The following is a 24,382-nucleotide window of genomic DNA, read 5'->3' on the forward strand; positions in this document are numbered from 1 at the left end:
CATTTTCTAACTCATTAAGGTAAATCAGGAAGAGGGATGAAGTGGCAGAAAGGGGTTTATTGTCAGGCATCAGACACTGTGGGACTCGGAGGAGGAGCAAACAGACTCACCTTTGGAATGGGGACCCGACTCAAAGTGGAGCTGAGTAAGTGTGAAATTCTATGGCAACAACAAAATGTATTCTGGAGACAAGAGAAAAGGAAATGCCATTTTTGTGATTTGTATCTTATGTATAATTTACTCTCGTGCTGAGGTAGTTAAGTATTGTGGTACTCAAATAAATTAGTGAAAGTATTCAAAGATGACATAAACATATTTTCTTCAGGGTGGGATTTAGCAAACCTTTAAGACTTTTCCCAAGATACTTGGTTGACAGCAGCTGTATCCAACTTTAGAGTTTTTAGCACTAGAATTGTGCAAAAGGGAGCCCCAGAGAGGAGGAAAAAAAACAGAAGAGCAGAGAATTATGTGGCCATGATCCTTTCTGTTCCACTGCCATTGGTTCAGAAAAGCACAGGGGGAAAGATATTCTAGGTCACTTAATCCATGCTCCAAATCAGCCAGATCCAGTTCGCTTCAGAGGCTGAGCGTCGCTTTATGCTAAATGTTGTCCAAGAAGATTCCATGAAATACAGAGAAAAAAGCCCAAGGCCCCTGGTTTCAGTCCAGTGTTCTAGGTTTTATTTGGCCCCAAATGACTGTGTAATATTTTGAATAGTCATCCCGCTCTGTGTGCCTCAGACTTCTCAGTGTTAAATGAGGAGGTTTAAGCATTCAAACCCTGTGGTGGTTCCAGAATCTTATTCCTGAGCCTCCTCAGGTTTATGCGGCTCAAGGGTTGGGATACTTGTGGGTATTTCATTAAAAATCCTATAACCCTAAGGAAATAACCTGGTTAATCAATGATCTAACTCAAAATAGAAATAATAACCACCATTGAAGTGCCTGTGGTGTGCCAGTATGATGCTAGGTGGATTATATACAGTATTGCTTATCTTTGAACAATTCTATAGAGGACAGTATCCCCATTTTACAGGTGAGGAAACTGAGGCTCAGATAAGCAATTGCCCACGATCCCATGACTAATGAGGGGAAGAGTCTGAATTCAAACCCAATTCTGCCTTTCTTATCTCAAAGCCCTTCTCTTTCTACTACACAATGTCACAGACTACAGTGTATTCTTGTCCCTGGGCTTACACAGAAATGAGAGATGATGAGTTATCTTAGATATTCTTAGATATTGCAATGGTTAGAGATGGAGCTCCAGGAAATCTTGACTTTGATGCCCCATAATAATTAATCTAAAGGATTCTATTACCTTATTAACAAAGAAACAAAAAGTGTGGGGGCTGCTAGGAGCATTTACCACATTTGCGAGAGGCAAGAGAGGAGCTGGCAGCAGCCACTTCCCTTGTTCTGACTCCCCCTTTCACTCACTGTTTCTTGTATTTTCCCCAGGTAAACCAGTCACCGATATAACTGATCCGCAAGTATCTGACTTGTTTGTGAGTTATAGAAAAATGCAACATTGAAGGCACTTTGGACATTGCTGGATCATAGAACTTTAAATCTAAAAGGGAGCTTTAGTTCAGACTTCTTTATTTTTCTAATAAGGAAATTAAGACCCAAAGACTTTGGCTGAATTTCCCATACCATAAAGTCAGTGAGAGCTAGAGCTGGGACCAGAACCTGGGGATCCTATTCCCCAGGCCTTATTCTGTGATTACTGTTTGGTTGACCTTCTGATAGGTCAGAGGTGCAAGATATTTTCATGAACAGGAGGGAAAAAAAATATATATATATATATATATATATTATGAGGGAATTTTTTAAAGGTGCTGATTATTACTAGCACCTTACTAGAGGCCCCTGGGCCTGCTCCTCAGCTGTGATATAAAAGTGGAAGGAGAAGGAAATGGTCCATTTTGTTGCAGTACAAATCACTGTGGGAAATTCTGTGGGCTTCGGAGTTGTCTTTGGGACAGGAACAAGGCTGTTTGTTGAAGCAAGTAAGTTCCATAAAATAACCTGATTTGTATTATAGTTGAGCGACTTCTGTTTTCATTGAATTGGTTTTTGTTTTTTTTGTTAGTTTATTTTTTTTTGTATGGTTTTGAATACCTTTTCAATAAGAAGAGAAATTGGCAATGATAAGACTGCACTAGATAGCCTCCATGAACATCATTCATGCAAGAAAAATATGATAAACAGTACGTATGGATGGATAAAACTACCATAGGCCCCACCTAGAACTGAAACTTTGTGATTGTATGAATGACTTTTTTCAGCATGAATGTTAGTAGCATTCTTGATATGATCCACTCTATCCAAAATGGGTGCTCCTGTTGGGTTTTACCTTACTCCTTGTCATCTTGTCTTAGGAAAATGAAAGTTGAATAGCTAAACGATATGCCTCTTCCCACTTTGGTGCATGCATGCACACACAAACACATACTTCGTAATTAATTTGTGTGTGATTTAGGAATCCCATGCTATGGCCCAGTTGCAGGGTACCATTTTGTAAAGAGTTATGTCAGAGTGTGAACACAGGCTTACAGAAACTCATATTTGGAACTGGCACTCAACTTTTGGTCATCCCAAGTAAGTCAGATCTCCAGAAATGTGTAGTCCTACCCCCAATATTGGGTTTAATTTATATACTTATATACACAGAACTCTGCTGAAGGTCAATATGAGCCTCACAATGTTTTGGTTTTTATCCTGCCTCCTTATTGTCTCTGTTAGAATTGCTTCCTTGGTTTTTCTTTGCCTAAGCACTTAGATTTTCAGCTTACATTTACCCAAAGTGTACTTAGCTTTTAACCTCTCTCAAAACTGTCCTCCTTATCCCCAGAATTATGCATAGTAACAGTCAGTTCAATGCAGTAAATGGTTATCAAGTAAGCCAAGAACCATAGTTGGTTTTAAAAGAAAGGAAGAGGGGGAAAGGGGGAGAGGGAGAAGAAGGAGAGAGGAGGGAGGTAAGCAGGGAGGAAGGGAAGGAAAGAGAGAGATAGAAAGAGGAAAGGAGGGAGAAAGGAAATGAAGAAACCTAAGTTATGACCTCTGATTGCAAAGAACTTCCAGACTTATTAGAGAAAGCAAAACACTCATATTAAAAGCCTAATAACAATTTTTATGTGAATGTGCCAACATGGCACGATTCAACCATGTGATTCTGGGAAAAGATTAGAGTCTTTTATCTGCTGAGATGTTTGACTTTCTTAGGAACAAAAAGTCCCCTTGGCAGTGAGCATCTTTGAGTGACGTGAGGATAGACGCAGGAATGAGTCAGGCATAAGTCACCCAAGACTCTTGCTCAGCCTGAGAAAACACGATGACTGAGTCACGCTAAGCCATGTTGTTAGCGTGTACGGCCCCCAGTGTGCTGAAGATGCTCTTGTTCCTACTCTTTCTGGCAAAGTGAAAAGTACATTTTTGCACATGTCTCCAAGAAAATGGTGCCTTCTTCTCAGGCATGGCAGATAAGGTGGGGAAATGCCGGCCTCCTCCCTGGTATCTTTAGAAATTTTTACACCCACCCTGCCTGTGGAGGAGGCAGTGTTTTCTACCAAGTTTTGTAAAGACTCTCTTTCCCAGAGGAAACAGGCAGAGGCTGGGTTTGTTGATAGCTGCGATGAGGAAAATGAAGGCCAGTGGGTAGCGAGGGGGCTAGTGCTGCTTACGCCCACTAGAGAGGCTTCTTCAAGCCCTGTTGCCACCAGTTACAAAGGAAACTTTAGGATCAGTTTTCCTAGGTTTGCAGCTTTTAGAGGTACAGTGAAGGACCTGTACCCCCAGAAGAGTGTGGGCAAAACCAGGGCCTTTTTGTAATGCACTTATCCAAAGTGTGACTACGGGAACAACAAATTAACTTTCGGGAAGGGCACCAAAGTGCTGGTCACACCAAGTAAGTGAGCTGCGGTCCTCCTGTGCAAATGACCCTCCTTCACCTCGCCCACCTCACCCCTACCCCCAGTGCTGGACAACTACTTATCATATTTCCACAGGGTGGGGATGGGGGCATCCATCAATGCCACATCCAGGGCTCTTAGACATCGCTATCCCAGATCTTTGCCTGTCCTTTCTTTCTTCTGCCCTCCCCTTCTCCTGGCATCTCCACTGGCCACACTCCCATCCTCTGTGTAAAGCTGACCCTACCATTCCCTGAAGTTGGGTTTCAGGTTTAACAAAGGACCACAGAAGTGAGAGCTGGAAGGGACGTGGGGGAACACCTTGCTTATGTTGCAGGGAAACTGAGGCCCAGAGTCAGAGCCATTTGCCCAAGGCCATGCTGATGGTCAGTGCAGAGCACCAGCAGGGCCCCAACCCCTCACTCCCACCTTGAGCTCCAAAGAACTACACAGCTTTTTGCTAATGTTGACTCTGTGACTCGGTGTAGTGTGAATGAGTAACAACCAGCTGTGCACAATGGTCAGGGAACCGAGGGCTAGGTCCCCACCGCAGCTCAGGACTGTGGCCTAGACCATGACTTCTGGGAGCCTCAGCTTTCCCACCTCTGAAGTGGGGAGATGATTCTCGTTCCCTCTCATCCTTCTAAAATGTTGTGGAAGTTGCTGAAATTTTCTTCTCTGTATTCCTAGGACTGTTTTGTATTCCTAGGACTTCATAGAAGCAGGTCCCTGTCTGAGTCAAGGTCATTGGAAGTTTATATAGGAATCAAAGGGCTTGGTTGCCTTGGCCCATTTCCAGGTAGTAAAGAGGGATGATTGTTGTAGTTAGTTGGCTCCAACTCATGGCAACCTATGTGTAACAGAATGAAAGACTGCCCAGTCCTGTGCCATTCTCAGAGACCCTGGTGGCGCAGTGGTTAAGAGTTAGGGGTGGTAACCAAAAGGTCGTCAGCAGTTTGAATCCACCATCCACTCATTGGAAACCCCATGGGGCAGTTCTACTCTGTCCTACATGTTCACTGTGAGTTGGAATTAACTGTACAGCAACGGGTTTGGTTTGGTTTCTGATACCATTCTCTAGGATCCCTGGTGGCACAGTGGTTAAGTTCTGGGCTGCTAATCAAAAAGCCAGTGGTTTGAACCCACCAGCCGCTCCATGGGAGAAAGACATGGCAGTCTGCTTCCTCTCCTCTAGGGTCGCTGAGTCGAAATCGACTCGATGGCAGCAGGTTTGGTTTCTTCGGTGCCATCGTCACCATTGTTGGTATGTGTGAGTCCATTGTTGTGGGTGTTGTGTTAGTTCATCTCATGCAGGGTTTCCCTTGTTTTTGTTGGTCCTCTACTTTGCCAAACATGATGTCCTTTTCCAGCAATTGGCTTTTCCTGATGATGTGTCCAAAGTAAGCAAGATGAAGAGAGAAGGATACAAGCACTAATCACAGGAAGGGCCTGAATCTTTCCTGGAGTCTTGCCTAGGGCAGGGATATCCACAGACCTCCCATAGGAAGAAGGCTGGGAATGAGAAACGTCTAAGAGAGAGTAATAGAAAGAGAAAGATGAAAACAAGGAGAGTTTCAAGGAAAGGAGGTCAGAACAGCTTCAGAAAAATACAGTATAAAACCTGTCTTGCTGTCCATCCTCTGAGCAAAAGAGTAACAGACCCTCAGAGCGTCTGTCCCAAGCAGACAGGTTGGTGGTGGTATTGGGGGATTCGGAGGGGGTTTGGGGAGTTGTTGCACTGCTTCTCTGCTGAAGGAAAACTGAGGGTAACTGAGGGGTTGAGTAGCTCTCCAGTCCCTAACCCCCAGCTCCCATCACTGCCTCTAGGCCCCGAGATGAGACTCAGGGGCTCTGAGGACAGCTGAGAGAGACACCCTCTAGCTCTGGGAGAGTTGGCAAGTCTTTCCCTGGATTGTTGTCTCACTCTGATGCCACTGGGGCAATTGGTGGAGGGTTTTATCAAAAGCTTTCCTCACTGTGTGTATCAGTAGGAAACCACAAACTTATATTTGGAAGGGGGACCAGCCTAGTAGTTCATCCATGTGAGTATTATTGAAATGATCAAGGGAAGTTGTATAGACAGAGAATATATTTGGCATGGCATCACAGTAGCAAGAGCATCTGTGGTGTGGTCTGCTCCATGGTTAAAGGAGTCCTTTGTTGTCTGGGAGTTATTTATCAGTGTGTCTCCTCCTGTGGTCAAGTCTAATGAAAATGATTGAGGCTGTGCTGGACAAGGTTTGTGCAGTGCTTTCAGAGGACAAATCCCCAAGTTTTGAGAAAAGAGATTAAACCCTTGGTTAAGTTTCTGAAGAAAACCTTTCTCCTTGGCAGTCAAGGGGTCTGCCATGCCCCTCAATCCTGTGGCTGAGACTCTCACCACCTCCTCTTGGATCCATGAGATATCTGTCCCCTGGATTAGAGCATCCCAACCAGGGTTCTGGAATAGGTGGTGGGACAGGGATGGGTCTCCTCTGACGGCAGGCAGCCCTAGTGTAAAGCGTTGCTGGGAATCATTAGATTATTAACTCGTAAATACTGAATGCCTGGGGACATTGGTGGTTGAGTGGTAGAATTCTCGCCCTTCATGCTGGAGACCTGGTTTTGATTCCCAGCCAATGCCCCTCATGCACAGCCACCACTCGCCTATCGGTGTAGGCTTGCATGGTACTCTGATGCTGAACAGGTTTCAGCGGAGCTTCCAGACTAAGACAGAGTAGGAAGAAAGGACTGGTTATCTACTTCCAAAAATCAGACAGTGAAAACCCTATGTATCACAGTGGCCGGTTCCACAACGGGTCATGGGGATGGCACAGGACCAGGCAGCATTTCGTTCTGTTGTACTTGGGGTCACCATGAGTCAGGGGCTGACACAGCAGCAGCTAACAACAGCTAACAGTGAATGCCTACTGTATGCCAGTGACCATCTGTCCCTTATATAAGTTCTCATTCAATGCTCACATCCATCCAATGAAAGGGAGGAAGTATTATGCCCATTTTACAAATGAGGAAATAAAGGTTTGGGGTTGGTAACTTGCCCAAGATCACACAGCTAGGAAATGACAGAGCTGGCATATAACTCAAATCTACTTGACTCTAGGGCCATATTGTTTACCATCGAGTGCACTGCTCCCAGCATCTCTCACACCTCAAACATGATGCCATACCTCAAGGACCACCTGCTTAGTCCTTGGTGTGTCCGTCCTGAGCCTTCTTACCATAGTGACCATGGTAGTCTTGGTGTAGGACTCAGCATTGCTGAAGGGATCACTAAAGTCCTCAGATTGGATTGTCAAGATGCAGGTATGGCAGGGAGAAAAGTAGAAACCTAGGGGGACTGGTTACTGGGCATAAAGAGATACAGAGAAATTTATCATCCAAACCATGGATCCAAAAAACCAGTTGCTGTCGAGTCATTTCCGACTTGTGGTGACCCCACGCATACAGAGTAGAACTACATTCCATAAAGTTTTCAAGGCTGTGAACTTTTGGAAGCAGTTTGCCAGGCCTTTCTTCCGAGGTGTCTCTGGATGAGTTCCAACCGCCAGCCTTCTGGTTAGTAGTCGAGCACTTAACAGTTTATGCTACCCAGGGACTCTGAAACCATGGAAGAGGCTGTTTTTAAGCTTTGTTCCCTGAGCCTGAAGACTGTAAATGTGTGAGGGAGTCACAGGCAGCCATTCTGGGTGGCAGAGGGCAGGTATTTGTACTGCCTTGTCCCAGAGTGTGGACACGGGCAGCAGAACACTCACTTTTGGGAGTGGAACCAGACTCCAAGTGCAGCCAAGTAGGTACCTGACCTTATTCTCTGGCCAAAGGCACAGAAAGTCCCTACTCTGCTTTCTTAAATGATGAATCTGTGCTTCCTGAACTAATTTTTCATGTTTTGTCATAAGGCTTGAATGTTTTGAAATTTGAATTCCCAGCCACTGGCTGAATAGTCGTTTGTTTTCTAATGGTAGTGATTGCCAACGGGAACTGGCCTTTTCATCATTACAGAAAGACAGACTCATTCGCTGTTTCTAGATTCCTTTGAGACAAAAGACCTTTATCAGAAAAGAAAGCGTGACTTTATGTTTGTTACCATCCAGTTTTCATAAAAGGGATGAATTCAACTTCCCCAAGACCTTGGGCATTGGACACACTCTAACAAAACTCCGCGTCCAATGGAGAGACGTGGGAAGAACTTAAAGCCTGAATAATGCAATAAAAACAGTAAAAAGTTTGGAAACTGGAACCAGAGAGAAGTTAAAGGAGAATTGAAATAGTCCTCATAAGAGAAGCCAGAGAAGAAGACAACATTAAAAATGAATTAAAATGTTTAGGGGGGTTATTCATTCAACACATATTATTGAACATCTGTTATGTACCAAAAAGTATGTTAGATACAGAGAAGGAAGGAAGGCAGGGAGGCAGGGAGGGAGAGAAGGCAGTGGCATCGGAGTGAGAAAACAGTCCAGAGAGAGACTTGCCAATTTTCCCAGAGCTGGAGGGCTTGGCTCTCAGCTGTCCTCAGAGCCCCCCACCCCCTAGTCTGGAGTCTCGGGGCCTAGGGGCAGTGATGGGAGCTGGGGGTTAGGTACAGAAGAGCCACTCAGCCCCTCAATTACCCTCAGTTTTCCTGTCAGCAGAGAAGCAGTGCAACAACACCCTACATCAGAGGCCTGGGGAGGGGTGGTTAGAGGGGGACATTTGCTCCTGGGATGCAAGTCCAAGGGGGCGCTAGAGGAGGCTGGCCAATGAATCACTCCCCTCTCCCCCTCCCCTGTTAGTGGTGAGGCCAGTGGAATCGGGGGCCAACTTAGTGATTGCCCCTGGGCGCTCGTTACCCTGGCCATGCCTCTGTCCCATATCACCACCGTTCCTAGTAGGTAAACCCTGCAAAGCAGGCTTTGGGCAATCTGGTCCTGCATGTTGACCACATCCTGTCTGCCCTGGGGTTGTTCCTGAAAGTGACAGGCGCTGTTTGCTGCACAGATGTCCACGTGGTCAGCGATTGCCCAAACAGAATGAAGTTGTTCCATGATGATTAGAAAGAAATAATTGGCATCACTGAGGACCTTAGTTGTTTCTGCAGGAGTGAGTGAAAGAACACAGATTCAGAGCGCTGAAAGTTTAATGGATAGAATTAGGCTGAAGTTTAGGATGGAATTTTAAATTCTTTGAACTAGAAAGGGGACCCCCAGGGAGTACGTATCTAAACCTGCATGTGTTTCATGGGTGTTGATGGATCTTTTAAGAAAGTGGATCAAATAAGTTTCAGAAACTCTGGGTTTCTTTGTTGAAGGACTTCTTAGAGCCTTTAAAATGCTAGTATGCATTGTCAGTCGTCAGGGCTGAAATATAGTATACAGCACTTTCTAAACATATTTGAGCTTGGAATCACTTTTTGCAGAAAAATTTAGAAGGACTGGAGTTGTATAAAATTCTCGCTGAGAAGTACTTGTCCAAACCATTCTTAGAGTTTGGAGACTTTTCCACATGGATGTCAACCCTCCTCTTAGAAACTTGCAGAAACAGAGTCTCAAGCCCAGTATGTAACTCACTCTTGATTCTTACAACCTTCATAGTTAAGCAGTCCTCTTTGTGCTTTTCATATGAATATTCCTACAGCAATTTTAGTCTCTCTCTGCCCTCAAGCAATGATAGAATTCGCTTTCTAAAAGGGGAGTCCCTCAGAAGCCTCGACTCCATCATTTAACCCTACACTTGATCTTCCATCTGTTTTCAGTACTGTGAATTTTTCCTTCAACAGTCAGTTCCCAATTAACCCCTGGCTCATCTCCTGACTTCCGATTTTCTTCCTTCACTTTCAATTGTGGAGCCCAGAATGGGTATCCACCATCTAGAAAGGCTTGACCAGCTCAAGCTTGGCTCTGAGGAAAAGGTTTGTGGGACAATTACACAAAAAGCTGAGGAATTAGGACCCTATGAGCCAGACTTTTCTCTCTGGTCCCAGGCTTTGGAAGAGCCTAGAGGACAGGGACAGGAGAAGGAGCTGCTCCAGCCAGTTGGTCCCGCCTAGGTTAGAGTTCTTGTAAGGTGCCCTCCTGTTGTGTGTCTTCTGGTGACTACCGTAAGCTGACCTTTGGAGCAGGGACCAGGCTGGCTGTGCACCCATGTGAGTATGACCATGCAAATGACCAGGCCTAAAGTAACTGATGACTCGTCTATGAGAAAACAGGCAATGATTTATGGCAAACTTGGGGATATATGGAACACTCATTTTCCATCTCTACAAGCTCTCTTGGTGACTTAAATGTTCCCATTTCTCATATTAAAGAGAGAAGTAACAAAAGCCAATTGAGTAAATGAAAATCCACGCAGAATAATTTACAGAAACATAAAAAGGTTCCAGATACACGGTGCTTCCAAGCAGAGCCGATAATATCAGCACCAGATAATCTGAACATTCCGGAAATTAGCTAAGTGCTCTTGGGGCAAAGAGATGAGTTAATGGCAAACACAAATTCTCTTTTAATGCAGCAGATAGCTAAATTCCCTGGATTGGCTAGTGAGAAAGGTATCAGGATGCCTGTTCATAGAATCTTCCTTTCTGGGGTTTAGTGGAGTTTTGAACCCTCTCCCAAGGGTAGAAGTGACCCAGTCACCTCTCTGAAGAGCTGTTGTTGTTTATACATGGCCGCCTTATGTGTAACAGAACAAAATATTGCCATGTGAAATAATGAGGTGTAGCAGCAGTATGGGGTAGGGCTCATAACACAGCTTGGGAGGTCAACAGACCTGGCAAAAATTCTGGCACTACCCTCACCAGCTGTACTTAATTAAGCCTCCACTTTCTCAATAGCAAAGTGACAAGAACCACATCATAATAATATGAGACAATGCCTGACACGTAGCAGTAATAAATAATAGCTTTCAAAAGTAATAATACTAGTAGTTATTGTTGTTACCATCATCAAGCCTTTGCTATGCTAAGGTATACATGATTGTAAAGGGAAGGGGAAAAGTCTTCCATGGGAAATAGGAGACCTAAGAAGCAAACATCTGGACAGCCATTTAGGATGGTGCTCTGAGACCCTGGTAATCCCAGTGGGTTAGCATCAGGAAGGTTATTGCAAAGACCTTACCTGCAGTGAGGATACAGCAGTGCTACCAAGGTGATCTTTGGAGAAGGGACAAGACTGAGGGTCCAGCGAAGTAAGTAAAGCGGGATAAAGGTAGACATTGACAACAAATTCTCCTTTGCCCAAGATGCTGAGTTGAGCCCAGGTGTTTTCTCCTGAAGGATTCCAAATGATTCTTTCCACCCCTCCCTAGAAAATCCTCCCATCTAGCACTCCGTGCTTCAGAGACATTATCCTTAGGCTGGGACCTTAGGAATCATGACACAGGTGATGAGCAAGTAGTCCTGGACCTTCCAAAAGAGGACCCAAGATACTGCTTCCCTAAACAGAAGTGTTTGTATCCTAAAGCCTTGGTTTATTGAAATTACAACCTACCTCCCAGAGCACCATGGCAGGATGGGGCAAGAGAAGGACTGAACCACTAGAGACAAAATATAAATCCAGAAGAGCAGAAGGTCTAAATCCTCCCTTGTGATCCTTCTGTTCCCTGTGGGAGACCAGTGCCTCTGCTATTTAAGGAGTAGATAGATAGGTTAAGTGAGTTTCAGTGATGGGGTCACCTGCAGTGTGAATACTGGAGCAATGACTGGTAAACTCACATCTGGGAAAGGGACCCAAGTGACCATAATATCTGGTGAGTCATCTCAGGTAGCACCATATGCAACCCCATAGGCCAGTGTCATAATCTTTTCCCTGGGAATATCCCAGCTATAGCTATGGTGAGGCTAATGATGGGTATTATAACTAATTGTCTTACAAGGGCTTCTGTGAATGGAAAAAAGGTCACTATCAATCTTGAATATCTATGTTTCTCTAGGTCAAACACATTAAAGTTTGACTTTAATTGTTCAATGAACATTTTTTAATCCTTTCTTTGTGGCCATCACTCTGTAAAACGTTAGACTGAGTATAAAGAAGTCTAAGATGGATGCCTGACCTGTCCTCAAATAATGTAAAAACTAGCCAAAGGGACAGGATTATTGAAAATTTAGCACCATGAAAACTATTTTAATGCTAACCAGTTGATGATATCAATAGGCCCAACAGAGACTTAGAGGAATGGGGTCTTGGTTGGCAAGTTGGCCTAGGTAGAAAACGTTTTATGCAGTAGAAAGGATTTGTTGAGCCCTGAAGAACCGGTAAGATCTATATGGGCAAAGGAAGGAGAGAAGAGGAGTTCCAGACATAAGGAAAAACATCATGATATTGGGAATGAACATAGCACATGCATTTTGGCCTAAGAAAGTTTACAAAAATGCTGGGTGGGTGGTGAGGCGAAGATGACTTCTTAGATAATGGCGAAAAGAAATACAAAGGCCTTCAAGATAATTAGGGGCAAGACCAGCCACTGGGAACTGGGAATCCCATTTAGAATGCTGGCCAGATGGGCAGGTGAGAGAAGCCAATTCGCCATGGACATCTTATGGCCTAGACCTCCCCTCTTTTTCATCAGCGGGCTTTAACAGGGGTTGCCCCACCACTAGGAGAAGGGGAAACCCAAGGGTTTCTGTAGTGGAGACATTGGAAGTGGTAACGCAGGATTTGCCTCCAAGTTGCAATTTGGCAAAGGAACCAGGGTTACCATTACTCCAGGTGAGTATGCCCGTGCTCTTGGGCTTCTGGGACTCACCAGAGCCTCAGTGGGACCCAGAGTCAGCATTTCTGCATTTCCAGTGCCTGACTGCAAAGCACAGATTTAGTGGCAAAGGAGCTTTCAATCACTGCTGCGCCCCTGGGGATCTAAAGCACTAGAGCATTTGGACATGTGTTGCTGCATGGTTTCGAATTAAAATGAGGTATTAGGACCTGGAGTAGCTGAACTTCTACATTGAAAAATTGATTCAATCTTACATACAATGTCTGGGAGCGCCTTACCGTCTGCCTTCCCCTTAGCCCCCATTCCCTCAGCGCTTGCACACCCTGCCGCTGCCTCCTCCCCTGCTCTGACCATGACAGCCACTGATGGCTGACTAACCCATTGGGATGTTTAGGATGTGGTGATGGTGCTAATGGCCTCCTGTCTCTCCCCTCCAGTAAAAGAGTTAGACTTTAGGGCCTTAACCCACAGGGATGACAGCCCTCCCCACACCCCCTGAGTATGTGGCAACTACAAGGGAGTATGCAGAATCATTTGGGCCAGGGCTTTAGATCTCTCAGACAGAACCATGGGGCCCACCCCCTGCTCTGCTGCTCCGGGCCCCCCGCTGCAGGTGTCTCTGCCTTCAACTCAGCAACCCAAGGCCATGCAAAGGGCTGGTTTCCCTGGTTTGGGGTCCAGCTGGATGTCTATGCCACCAAGGTGCCCTAGCTGGCTTAACAAGTAGGGTACATCTCCAGGTCTGAGAAAAGTCACCCACATGATGAGGAGCTGAGGGAGCCGAGAACTGTAGGGACAGGAAGCTCTAATCCCAACCCTGCTGTAAACTTCCTGGGTGGCCCCGAGCCTGTTAATCCTCCCAGCATACCTCTGCTTCCTTCTCTAAAGGCAGGAGGTCGGAAAGAATAAACAATGAGAATCACATTAAAAACACAAAATCCTACGGAAATACTGAAGAATGATTCCCAGCACTAAGGAAAAGCCTCCAACAACTCCTGCTTCCTGGGGTGACGAATAGAAACTGTGACCCTTAGTCGGTAGCACGTTGTCATGGCAACACCCTGGCAAATCTTACTAGTTACAAACTACTCATGTTTGCTTAGTACTTTATGGCTTGTCAGATATAATTTTATATGGAGAATCTCTCACTGGTTTCTCAGAAAAACCTGGAAGGTAGATGAGATAGCACCGCATTTTACAGATAAAACCCCCAAGTCTTCTGGAGCTGGTATGACTGGCTCAAAGCCCCACATCTTGTACATGATAGGGCCTAGGCTTGGACTCAGGTGTTCTGATTTGTATTCCAAACGCTTTATTAATGAGACAGAAATCTTCTGGCAATGTGAGAGACGTTCCGACTTAATGACAACATATCATAAACATCCAACTCCTTTTGAAGCCCAGCCTGGGTGATGGAGACCCCCCAGAGCCCAGGATAGAATGGTTGTCTTTGGTGTGCCTTTTTCTGTGCTCGCCCTGGCCCTTCTGCCAGAGGTATGTCATTGTTTACTGGGCCTGTTGAGGTTTCGGAGAATTTCCTATTAAGTGGCAGAAAGAGCGATATCATTAAGCAACACTGTTTTTTTGTTTTTTGTTTTTTTAGTTTCCTCCAATAGCAGGGTATGGTAGAGAATGTTTACTGAAAGCCTGGCCTTTTGGCCACAACTTATGGCTGTGCCTGTCCCTAAGTCCCAACCCATTGTGAGAAGCTGGTTTCTAAAATGTTCTTTCCCAATCTAAGGCCTGAGAACATGACTCGCCAGCCCCATCGTTGGTACCTGAACACCATCCAGCCAGGGTGGAGATATGAGGGAAGCAACAGCATCTCCTAACCCCGTGTCCGCTTGGCCCAACAGATATCCAAGACCCCAACCCCTCTGTGTACCAGCTGAGAGGCTCTAAGTCCAGCAACACTTCTGTCTGCCTGTTCACCGATTTCGATTCTAAAGCCAACGTGTCACATGGCTCAGATCCCGGGGTGTTCGGCTCAGGACAAACTGTGGTGGACATGAAGTCCACAGATTCCAAGAGCTACGGGGCCCTGGCCTGGAGCAACAACACAGGTTTTGAGTGTAATTACGTCTTCGGCGAGTCCACCGACTTCTACTCCAGCTCAGGTCAGTGCAGCGTGGGGTCTGAGGAAGCTGTGTCTCCTTACTTCCAGAGGCCTGGCCAGGCCTGGGGCACAGGTTACTGGGGTCTAAAAGCTGCTCTGATGGGTGGTCCTGGCCTCATCAATTGTCAGCGAATTGTCTGTTCTCTTTTCACTAAGGCCCAGCGAGCCTCACTCATCCTGGCAGTCTGCACAAAGTCCTGGGCAAAAAGTAGATGGGGAGAAGGAGGTGGGAGAGGCCCCCGGCCCAGTTTTGGCCTCACCCCTCCTGTACAGGCTCTAAGGTTCTCACTCCCTGCCTGTGTGTGGGCTGCTTGCCCCTGACTGCTCTCCCAGGCTCCAGTGCCCCTTCTCCAAGATGCCTCCCCTTCTCTCTCTCTCTTCCAAAAGATCTTTCCCAACTCCTGACCTCAGTCATTCACTCAACAACCATTCGTTGTGCCTCTACAAGGTGCCAGGTGCTGGAGTGAAGGAGCAAACTAGTCAGATGAGAGGTCTGCACTGAGGAAGCTCCAGTCCAGTGAGGGGAAACCATTCCTAAGCCAGAGAAGAACTAGATAACTTCAGATTGTGACATGTGCTTCAGCTTGGGGTTGAGGAGACAGCCAAAGGTCAGGGAAGGTCTCTTTAAGGAAGTGCTATAGGCGCTGGGACTTAATGAATAAGGAGGTACCAGCTACACAAAGGGCAGAAAGGATCCTATGGAGGCTCTGAGACAGGGACAGAAATGGCTGGAGCACAGTGAGAATGGGGAAGAGCAGTAGGAAATGGGCTTGAAGAAGTAGGCAAGGGCTAGATCAGAGGGTCTCGTAGGTCTGAGAGAGAAGACAGATGCTATTCGAAATACACTGGGAAGCTGTCAATTGGTTTTAAATGGGGAGTGACATCTAATTTATATTTTTAAAAGACCGCTCTGACTGCTGAGTGGAGAATGGATTGTAGGAGCCAAGAGTAGAGGCAGAAAGGAAATTATTACAGCAGAGAGATGATGGAGATTGGGCCCGCTGGTGGCAAGGGAATTAAGATGTGTTTGCAGGGATGAGAGGAAAGGAGGGGATGGAGGAAGACAGCTGGGTTTTATGCCTGAGCAACTGAGTCAATGATAGTGCCATTTTTTGAGATGGAGAAAACAGCAAATTGGAGAGACAGGGATCAAAGCTTTTGGAAAACATGAAGTTATCTGTACTTCTTATGGCACTTGTCACTGTTTACATGTCTTACTGCCCCTACCAGACTGGAATCTGTCCATGGGCAGAGTCTGGTTCCTGTGGCCTTGTGTCATATAGTATGTACTTTGCACAATCAATATTTCTTGAGTGAATGAAATGGTGCCAGGGAAGCCAGGGTGTTAGTTCTGCCCAGGACCAGTGGCTCTCCCCAGCAGTGCCCATATGCCATCAGTTCCTTCCAGATCTCGCCACATGGGAAGACTGTAGCCTGATGTTTACCTGCCCAAGTTCTAGAAGGTCTGGGGTAGGAGAGTCAGATAGGCTCTGGACTCTTAAGAAAATGTCTTTGCTTCTATTTTTAGAAACTTCCTGTGATGCCAAGTTGACAGAGAAAAGCTTTGAAACAGGTAAGAGAGAATGCTAGCCTGGCTTCACGCCAGGCTGGGGAGGCTATGAATCCATACTAACTCTGACTGGGTAGGGGAAGTGGAAGGAATTAGTGGATATGGGAACAAAGTTAGGAGGAATGGGAACAGCAGTTCAAGTCCTGCTCAGAGCTAACCGGAGTTTTTCTTGAATTCCCAAGCAACTCTCACCATCTCTAATTTTCTTTTCCATTCTAAATACGTTGAGAATGAGTCTGTAGTTTTACTAGACAAATGACTCACTCCTAGGACTCTGCCTTCCTTGCAATAGCTCCACTGTCAGGAGAGCCAAAGAGAGCTTCTGGTTGACCCATCGATGAAATTTCTGACTCTCTTATGTACAGCCAGCCCTACACTAATCTCCTGAGGTCATCTCCCCTCCATATCCAGGATTATTTGCCTTCTTTCAAGAAAAGCAATGGTATTCACATAGTATATGATACTGTCTTTGGGCTCCCCCAAGCCCTCCACACCACCTACCCTGAGCCATATTATTTCCATTTGAGCTGTTCTTATGAGTCGTTCCTTCTGTGGTTTAGCCACTAGATTCTCACTAAGGGGCCCAGACCCAAGAGATTACAGATAAGATCAGAGCACCTACCCTACCCCCACCCCTACAGAAAATAACAACTCAGAAAAATAACGGTAAGTCCACTTGGTGGTGGTCTTTTGAGATAAAATACTGTTGAGCCTAGAGGGGTACACAAATATCTGTGTGTTAGGGGGTGTTGACACCTCAAAGGAAGAGGCAGATTCAGGAGCTGAAGCCCACCCCTAGCCATCCCACCCTGCTTTGGGGAAAGCCACTGGTGTGTCATAAAGAAGCTGTGCAGAGGTGTGCATGCCCATAATCGCTGTGGTCTCTTGGTCTTGCAGATACAAACTTAAACTTTCAAAACCTGTATGTGATCGGCCTTCGCATCCTTCTCCTGAAAGTGGCTGGATTTAACCTGCTCATGACGCTGCGGCTATGGTCTAGCTGAGGTGAGTGAGCATCTCAGCTGGGGACAGGGTGGAGGAGGAAGAGGGTCTTCCGTGAGTCCGCAAGCCCTGAGACCAAACTTCCCCCAGGGCCTTGCTTTTAAGTCCTAAATATGGGCCACCAAAACTTCCGTTTCTTCCTGTTACAAGTTCTCTTATTAATAACAATGGCCCCAAACATTTGCATAACACAATACACTCATTGCCATCATCTCAGTTGAGACATGTCTCCCCTATGAGGTATGAAGAACAGCTGTTATTATCCCCATTTTAGAAATGAAGAAACTGAGGCCAAGTAGCATCAAGAGCCACACAGCTAGTGAATAGAAAAAAGAGAAACTCAGGGCCTGCGCTCTTAGCCCACATGCCTTCTATTGTATCCCTTTCACTGCATGACCTAGACAGGCCCCAAAGCCTTTCCTCATCCTCTTGCCCCAGTACTGCTCTCTCAGCTCAATAGTGAGAAGACATTGTACTCTGACTGTACCCCATTGCTGCCTAGAACCTCCACACCCTTCTCCCCCGGTGTCCCTGGTCACCCTGATGACAAATGCATTTGGTTCCATCACCGTCAGTAAGAACTCCAGGCCCATTTGTCCCTAGAACTCTACAAAAAGAAGTATGGGTGTGAGGCACATCCCATAATAGCCCTGGGTCCTCCTCAGTATGCAGCCTGACTTCTGTTCTTCCTCATCCCAGGTCACCGAGATTGTAGGAGACCCTATGCTCCCTCACTCCTCCTCCTTGTCACCCATCCTCTCCCCCTTCAAGCAGAGAAGTGAACTCTCCGCCCCGCATGGAAAAGAAGGCTCCCACTGACTCCCTGGCCCCACCTGGCAATGCCACCAACTGGATTCTACCCAGCACTGGTGACCAAGATGCTGAAGAGCTACCATATATATTGCAAGCCCCTCTGTTCCCTTATTGCTGCTTTTCACCACCTGAGGTTCACAGTAAGGGGAGGGCTGCTGCCACCTCTCCCGGCTGTGGAGAGACACCCTCCTCCCAAGAGACTGTGACAGGCCCTCAGTGGGTTCTCTTGGACCCTATCTCCTGGAAATGTTTTGAGGAGTCTGTATTTTTTTTTTAAAGAGTGTTCATATAGAAATCCATATTACTCTTCTCCAAAGAAGTGGAGAAAACAATCTCGTTATCTGGGCCCTGCTGTGCTGTGTATCTGAGTCATGTATATTCTGCTGCCCACAGCTTCATTAAAAGTGATTTGGAAGAGCAAAGGCTGTGCTCCTGATTGACTCAGTTCGTTTGGGGTCATTTTCTTGTTGCTGTTGGTCACTGGCTAAGCCGAAGGAAACCGACGCATTTGTCCATGAGGCCATACATAGGGAGTCTTACTCAGCAAGCTGCTTAAGTCAACCACTTCTCAGAATCACCTCTGAAAGAGTCCACCTCGAAAGCCGTGCTGGGGGCCAGGACAAACCACTTCTAACCAGGGCCCTTGCTCTTCTGTTTCATGCCACTCCACCGGGCCACCCACAACAGGAGGCCCATGCACATGGGTGGTGGTGACCTGTGGTGGGCATTTGGCATTCAGGGGCCACAGGGCAAATTTCCCCAAAGCTCCACCCACTGTTTCTCACTCTTCAGGAACATTCGTTTTGCCTCTCCTCTCAGACTGGATTTCTGTTGACACCGTGCAATGTCCCCCAGATTCATGGCTGGGAACCATCCGCTACTTTACTGTCTGTATCCCACACAGCTCCCAGCCCCTTTAGGTGCCCAGCCCAGGAGCACGGTGGGGGGAAGGTGACCCTGCCAGGACTTTATACTCCCACTATCTGGGTGTGAGAATGAGGAAAGGGGACATGAGCTCTCTCCCCACAAGTCCAGAGACTCCACCAAGGAGAGGAGATCTCAAACCCACACCTACAGGATAAGCGATGGGATCCCCTGGGGCCCCATAGAGCACCATCTCTATCCTAGCACCTCTCCAAAGCTGCGAGAGCACCTTTCCCAAGGTCATGGTTGCTAATGAGAACATACCTCAGAGACCGCTCCACTACCACCTACCAATTGTCCCTACCATGGTCAAAGCAGAGTACATACTCATTCCTGGGAGTTCTATCCCTAAATACCTCTCTGGTTCACCTGAGTGTCTGACCACCAGCCAGAAATACAAATCCTTCCCGCTACAACTCAGGCTCACTTCTTTCACAGGGATGGAGCCACCCTGGGCACAGTCCTCCTTTCTATGAACTTCAGGGTCACGGCCTACAAAATATCAGCTGGAATCAGAGGCCATCTCTACCTCAGTGCATGTCTAATTCTGTGACCCTGTAGAACTACGAACCACCGTCCCATCTCCTTGTTGGCCCCAACAAGGGTAGTCACGAACTCTCGGTTCCCTAGAGCTGCCTCCTCTTCACCCTAAATACAGGGCCCTTTTAAGCCCACTAAAGGGAAATAGGAAACCCTGGTGGCATTGCAGTTAGGAGCTACGACTGCTAACCAAAATGTCGACAGTTCAAATTTACCAGGCACTCCTTGGAAACTCTATGGAGCAGTTCCATTCTGCCCTGTAGGGTCGCTATGAGTCAGAATAGACTCAATGGCCCGGGTTTTTTAAAGGGAAGAGGGGCAGTGTTGGTTTGGTGGTAGAATTCTTGCCTTCTACGTGGGAGGCTTGGGTTAGATTCCCGGCCAAGACACCTCATGCCCAGCTACCAACCATCTGTCAGTGGAGGTCTGTGTGTTGCTATGATGCTGAACAGATTTCGGAGGAGCTTCCAGACTAAACAAACTAGGAAGAAAGGCCTGGTGATCTACTTTCAAAGATCAGCCAATGAAAACCTTTTGGACCGAAATGGTCTGATCTGCAACTCATCATGGAGATGGTACAGGACTGGGCAGAATTTCCCATTACACATGGGGTCACTGTGAGTCGGGGGCCAACTCCAGGGCAGTCAGCTAACAACAACAACAAAGGGAAAGCAAGACTCAGAGGAAATCACATCACAGAAGGATCACTCACACACAGAGGCACTGGTGGTGTCTTCCCAAAGATGGGATGTGCCACCTTCAGGGAACTCTGGGAAGCCCTCATGCTCAAAACTGTCTCCTCATCAGTCTAGCGCACTGTCAGAGAGCCCACCACTGGGAATTTCTTTTAATTAAAACATTCTCTTTCCCTTATTAAATGGAAATGCCCCAGGAGGGTTAATAGAGCAAGCCTTTACCAACTGTTAAAAACTTAGGGTAAATTAGTTTGTCTTTTTTTTTTTTCTTCCTGAAGTGGTAATTCACTTTTCTCTGAAAAAAAAAAAAAAAAAAACCGAGGCGTGAGAAGTATGAATAGCTGGAGAGGAAGGCCTTCTCCTGAGAGTTGGGGACTCAGGGTGCCAGGAACAGGGGTCATAGAAGGCAGAGAAGCCCAAAGACACATCCCTCCAAGAACCATAGAGGAGCCCAGACTGAAGGAGACCTAAGGGAGCCTGAGGAGGCATGCCAGCCCAGAGTCCTCAGATGGCAGGGCCAGGGTTCACTGGTCCCCGAAGGCTGCCCAAGGTGATATGAGGTGATTACGGCAGGGCTGGGGATCAGCTCACACACCTGAAGGGAGAAAGGCTGCCTCGTTTCAGGTCCAGCCTAGGCTGAGGTGCAGGGTAAGCAGACACTGAGCAGCGTGGAGGCCAGAAAATGAGCAGGGTCAGCATCCGCCTCCAGATAGACCAGTTGTCATCGAGCCAACTACCGTGCATGGCGACCCCGTGTGTGTCAGAGCAGAACTGTGTTCTGTAGACTTTCCAATGGCTGATTTTTCAGAAACAGATCACCAGGCCTTTCTTCCAAGGCACCTCTGGGTAGACTCAAACACCAGCCTTTTATTTAGCAGCTGACCACGTTAACCATTTACACCACCCAAGGACTCCCACCCCCTGATAAACCTCCAGTGAAAACCAAGAGTTCCTCAGTCCCAGGAAGGGCCATCCTCAGGTCTGAGGCAGTTAAACCTGAGGCCAGTTAGAGCTGAGGTCAAAGGAGTGGATCAGGAGCAAGTGGGTGAGTGCAGGGTGGGGTTAGCGAGCCCGTTCCTCTTTGACCACTGTGTTCTTATGCCTGGCTCCAGGCCCCAACCTGTAGCCTTGTGGGAGACCCAGGAGAAGGGCTCCTGTGCCCACTGGGAAGGTCAGTGCTGAGCCCCTCAGTACAGAGAGCGCAGCAGTAAGGGACTGGGTGCTGTTTAGTCTGGGGGGACAAGCCAGCTGAGAAAACCTGGAGACACGGTCAAGTCCCTAAGAAGGTCTGAGGAGTCACCATCCCTGTGAGCCAGGGTGGTGGGCTGCAGCTACAGCCAGACCAGCATGAATTCAGCTCCAGGGAGGGCAGATAGACAACCCAGCAGCAAACATGTTACAATGACCAACTGCACAATGGATTTCTCCGGACAGATGCCCTACTGTTCCAAAAGGCTTAGGGCAGTCCAGCCCTAGAGGCAGACCTCTCATGGCCCCGGGCCTAACACTCTAGAGGGTTTTCTGTAACTCTACCTAGAGGCCTGGCATTTCCACAGTCCAGTCAGAGAAAGGGTAGGCTCAGTGAGTGTACACTTCAGGAACATTTGTGTGGGGTCTTCAGCTTCAACAGAGCCATCCGCTGCTGTTATCCATCACTGAGTCTTGGAGCATTGCTTATCCTCTTGATTCTCTCACAAAATCTAAGTCTCCTGGTCACATGTAAAGCCCTTAACAGAGATCACCTTAGGTTATCAGGTAACGTCCACCCAGGAAGTCCACTAGGCTATGTGCTCCTTGAGATGTGTCCACAACATCTAGCATAGTGTCTGGCACATAATAGGTGCCGTGAAAGGATGATTAGGCACTGGGAAGGGAGTTGAGTTGAGTTGAGGGGAGGTGAGAAGCACAAGAGAAAAGAAAGTGGGGATTAATAGAGGAGGCGGCGGGATGAAACTCCGTTTCACAGTTTTGCCAAGAGCTAAGAGTAACCTGTCCAGAACTATCAGGAGAGGAAACAGCCTAAGTGCCCATCAACAGATGAATGAATAAATAAAATGTGGTACATATATACAATGGTATACCACTCAGCCATAAGGAAAAATAAACTCTTGAGTCTTGCTCCACGCTACAACATGGATGAACCTCGAAAATCTTCTGCTCCGTGAAATAAGTCAACCACAAATGGGCAAATATTGCATAATCTCACTTACAGGAAATAACAAGAATAGGCGAATGTACAGAGACTAGTTTATTAGTGGTCATCAGGGTGGGAGGGAGAGGGTGAGGGGGAGTTTTTGGTTAATGAGTGCTTGTTTATAGTGCTAGGAAATTCGGCAACAATTATGTGTAGTGGGTGCACAGCATGTTTAATGTAATTGGTATTACTAAACTGTACACCTGAAAAATGTTAAGTTGGCAAACGTTGCACTGTATATATTTTTACAATAACTTTTTTAGAAAGGAGCTATCAGGAGAAGCAACACCTGAGTGGTGGCCTCTTAGCCAGGGCATGCCCCCAAGGCAAGCACCCACCTAGAAAGGCCTGGAGGACAAGTACTCTGGGGAAGCACACAGAGCTTCCCTTCACTGTGTGGCCACCCCAAGGTGCAGGTACAAAAGTGGCCTTGCTGTTCCACCTCACTGACTCCATATGCCTGACCCTATATGCCCCTTCTCCAATCTACCTCCCCAGATGTGCCTGAGAGCTAGAGCTTCCGGTTGAGATGGGTGGGTCTGGGGGAAGCAGCCACGTGGGTGCCCGGGGCGGTCAATCTTGTTAATAAACACCTGATTGCTGGCCAGGCTACAGGACCACCGTGCCCGCCCCTGTGTAAAGCCCACCTGGGCGACAGTGTGGGGTTCCCAGGCCTCATTTCACACACAGACACACACATGCCTGTGGTTTCCTCTGAGCAGCATATGTAGAGCTACATTTTTTGAAATTAACAGGTCAGACATTGAGTCAGTAGCCAGAAGTAGGGCAGGAAGTGGAAAAAGCCTCCCACATCCCCCCAGGTGTTTGGGGGCGCGAGGCCGCTCCCTCCCATTTCCATGACGTCACGGCTACCCAGAAGGGCAAATAGGGCATCCTTTGAAGCTCTCCCGCAGAAGCCACATCCTCTGGAAAGAAGAGTTAAAAATACTGAGTTAGAGATAGCATCGCCCCAGGCCACGTGCCGGGGCGGGGCTGGCTGGGCCGTTACACCGCAGTCACTGCAGGTGCGATGGGTGGGCCTCCGACCGGGAGGGGCTGGCACCCACGCCCAGCAGCAGGCCCAGAGGCTCCGCCCACCCCGCTGCAGCTCCGGGCTGCCCTCATCCCACCTCTACCCCCTCCTTCCCACCTCCCACCAGCCAAGACCTGAAATCGAACCGTGGTCTCAGAAAAAAAAAACACTTCGTAAATACAGGACAGACCCTCAAGGCTTATGTCCAGCCCACCCCCCTCAGGAGGGTGTGGGGCAGGGGCAGATGTGGTCCCCACACCTACAACGGAGACTGGGTTCTCCGGGGAGATCCCCTGGCTGGGCCCACCCTCAGCCCCTACCCCCAGGCAGAGCCTTAAGTGCTTAGTGGTGGTCCTGACGGACATCTGCCCCGCAGATAGCAGAACAGGATTCAGGAGACCAGGAACTGGGGAACCGCAGAATCTGAGACCCGAAAAACGCCAGGCTAGGATTCCCGACTCTGTGGTAGTGTCCCCAGCCAGCCACCTGGGGGCAGCAGCGCTCCACCAAAAAGGTCTCGTCTCCCTTATTCTGTTCCTTCTGAGGCTGGGAAGCCGGCCTCCCAAGTTTAGGAAAACCTCTTTTCAGAGGCAAATAAAAGAGCAGGTGACTTTCATTCCAGGAGCCCCTGCTATGTGCCAGTCACTGCACTGGGCTCTAGACCTGTGTAATCCCGTCACACCCCCACAGAGACGAGGAGGGGCTAAGGTCAGGTCCCGCAGGCAGCAGGGGGCACTGCCTGCCCAGGATCACAGAGCACTAGAGGGGACCCCGAGGGAGGAGCCTGGGGGAGCCTTGTGCCAGCCAAGAGAGTGCTTAGAATTCAGATTCAGGGAGCCTGGTCTGGCCACGTGACTCTAGCCAGGAACTAACCATTCAGAGCTTCAGTCTCCCAA

General features: G+C 47.5%; 1 protein-coding gene and 1 gene segment (V, D, J or C); one reads left to right on the top strand and one right to left on the bottom strand.

The window, feature by feature from the left end:
• The window catches only part of LOC126084627 (T-cell receptor alpha chain C region-like), a 682,839-nt gene extending 664,317 nt beyond the window's left edge, over positions 1 to 18,522 (top strand). Inside the window, 4 exon segments of the C gene segment in view lie at positions 14,456 to 14,716; positions 16,244 to 16,288; positions 17,183 to 17,290; positions 17,987 to 18,522. Coding sequence covers positions 14,456 to 14,716; positions 16,244 to 16,288; positions 17,183 to 17,289 — 413 coding nt within the window.
• The window catches only part of DAD1 (defender against cell death 1), an 83,557-nt gene that overhangs the window by 31,899 nt on the left and 27,276 nt on the right, over positions 1 to 24,382 (bottom strand). Inside the window, exon 3 of the mRNA XM_049899234.1 lies at positions 1 to 23,379. This exon is cut by the window's left edge and continues 31,899 nt beyond it. The gene's annotated coding sequence lies outside the window, so the exon portion shown is untranslated. The remainder of the gene's footprint in view (positions 23,380 to 24,382) is intronic.

Source organism: Elephas maximus, chromosome 10 (assembly GCF_024166365.1).
Source record: "Elephas maximus indicus isolate mEleMax1 chromosome 10, mEleMax1 primary haplotype, whole genome shotgun sequence".
NCBI lineage: Eukaryota > Metazoa > Chordata > Mammalia > Proboscidea > Elephantidae > Elephas > Elephas maximus.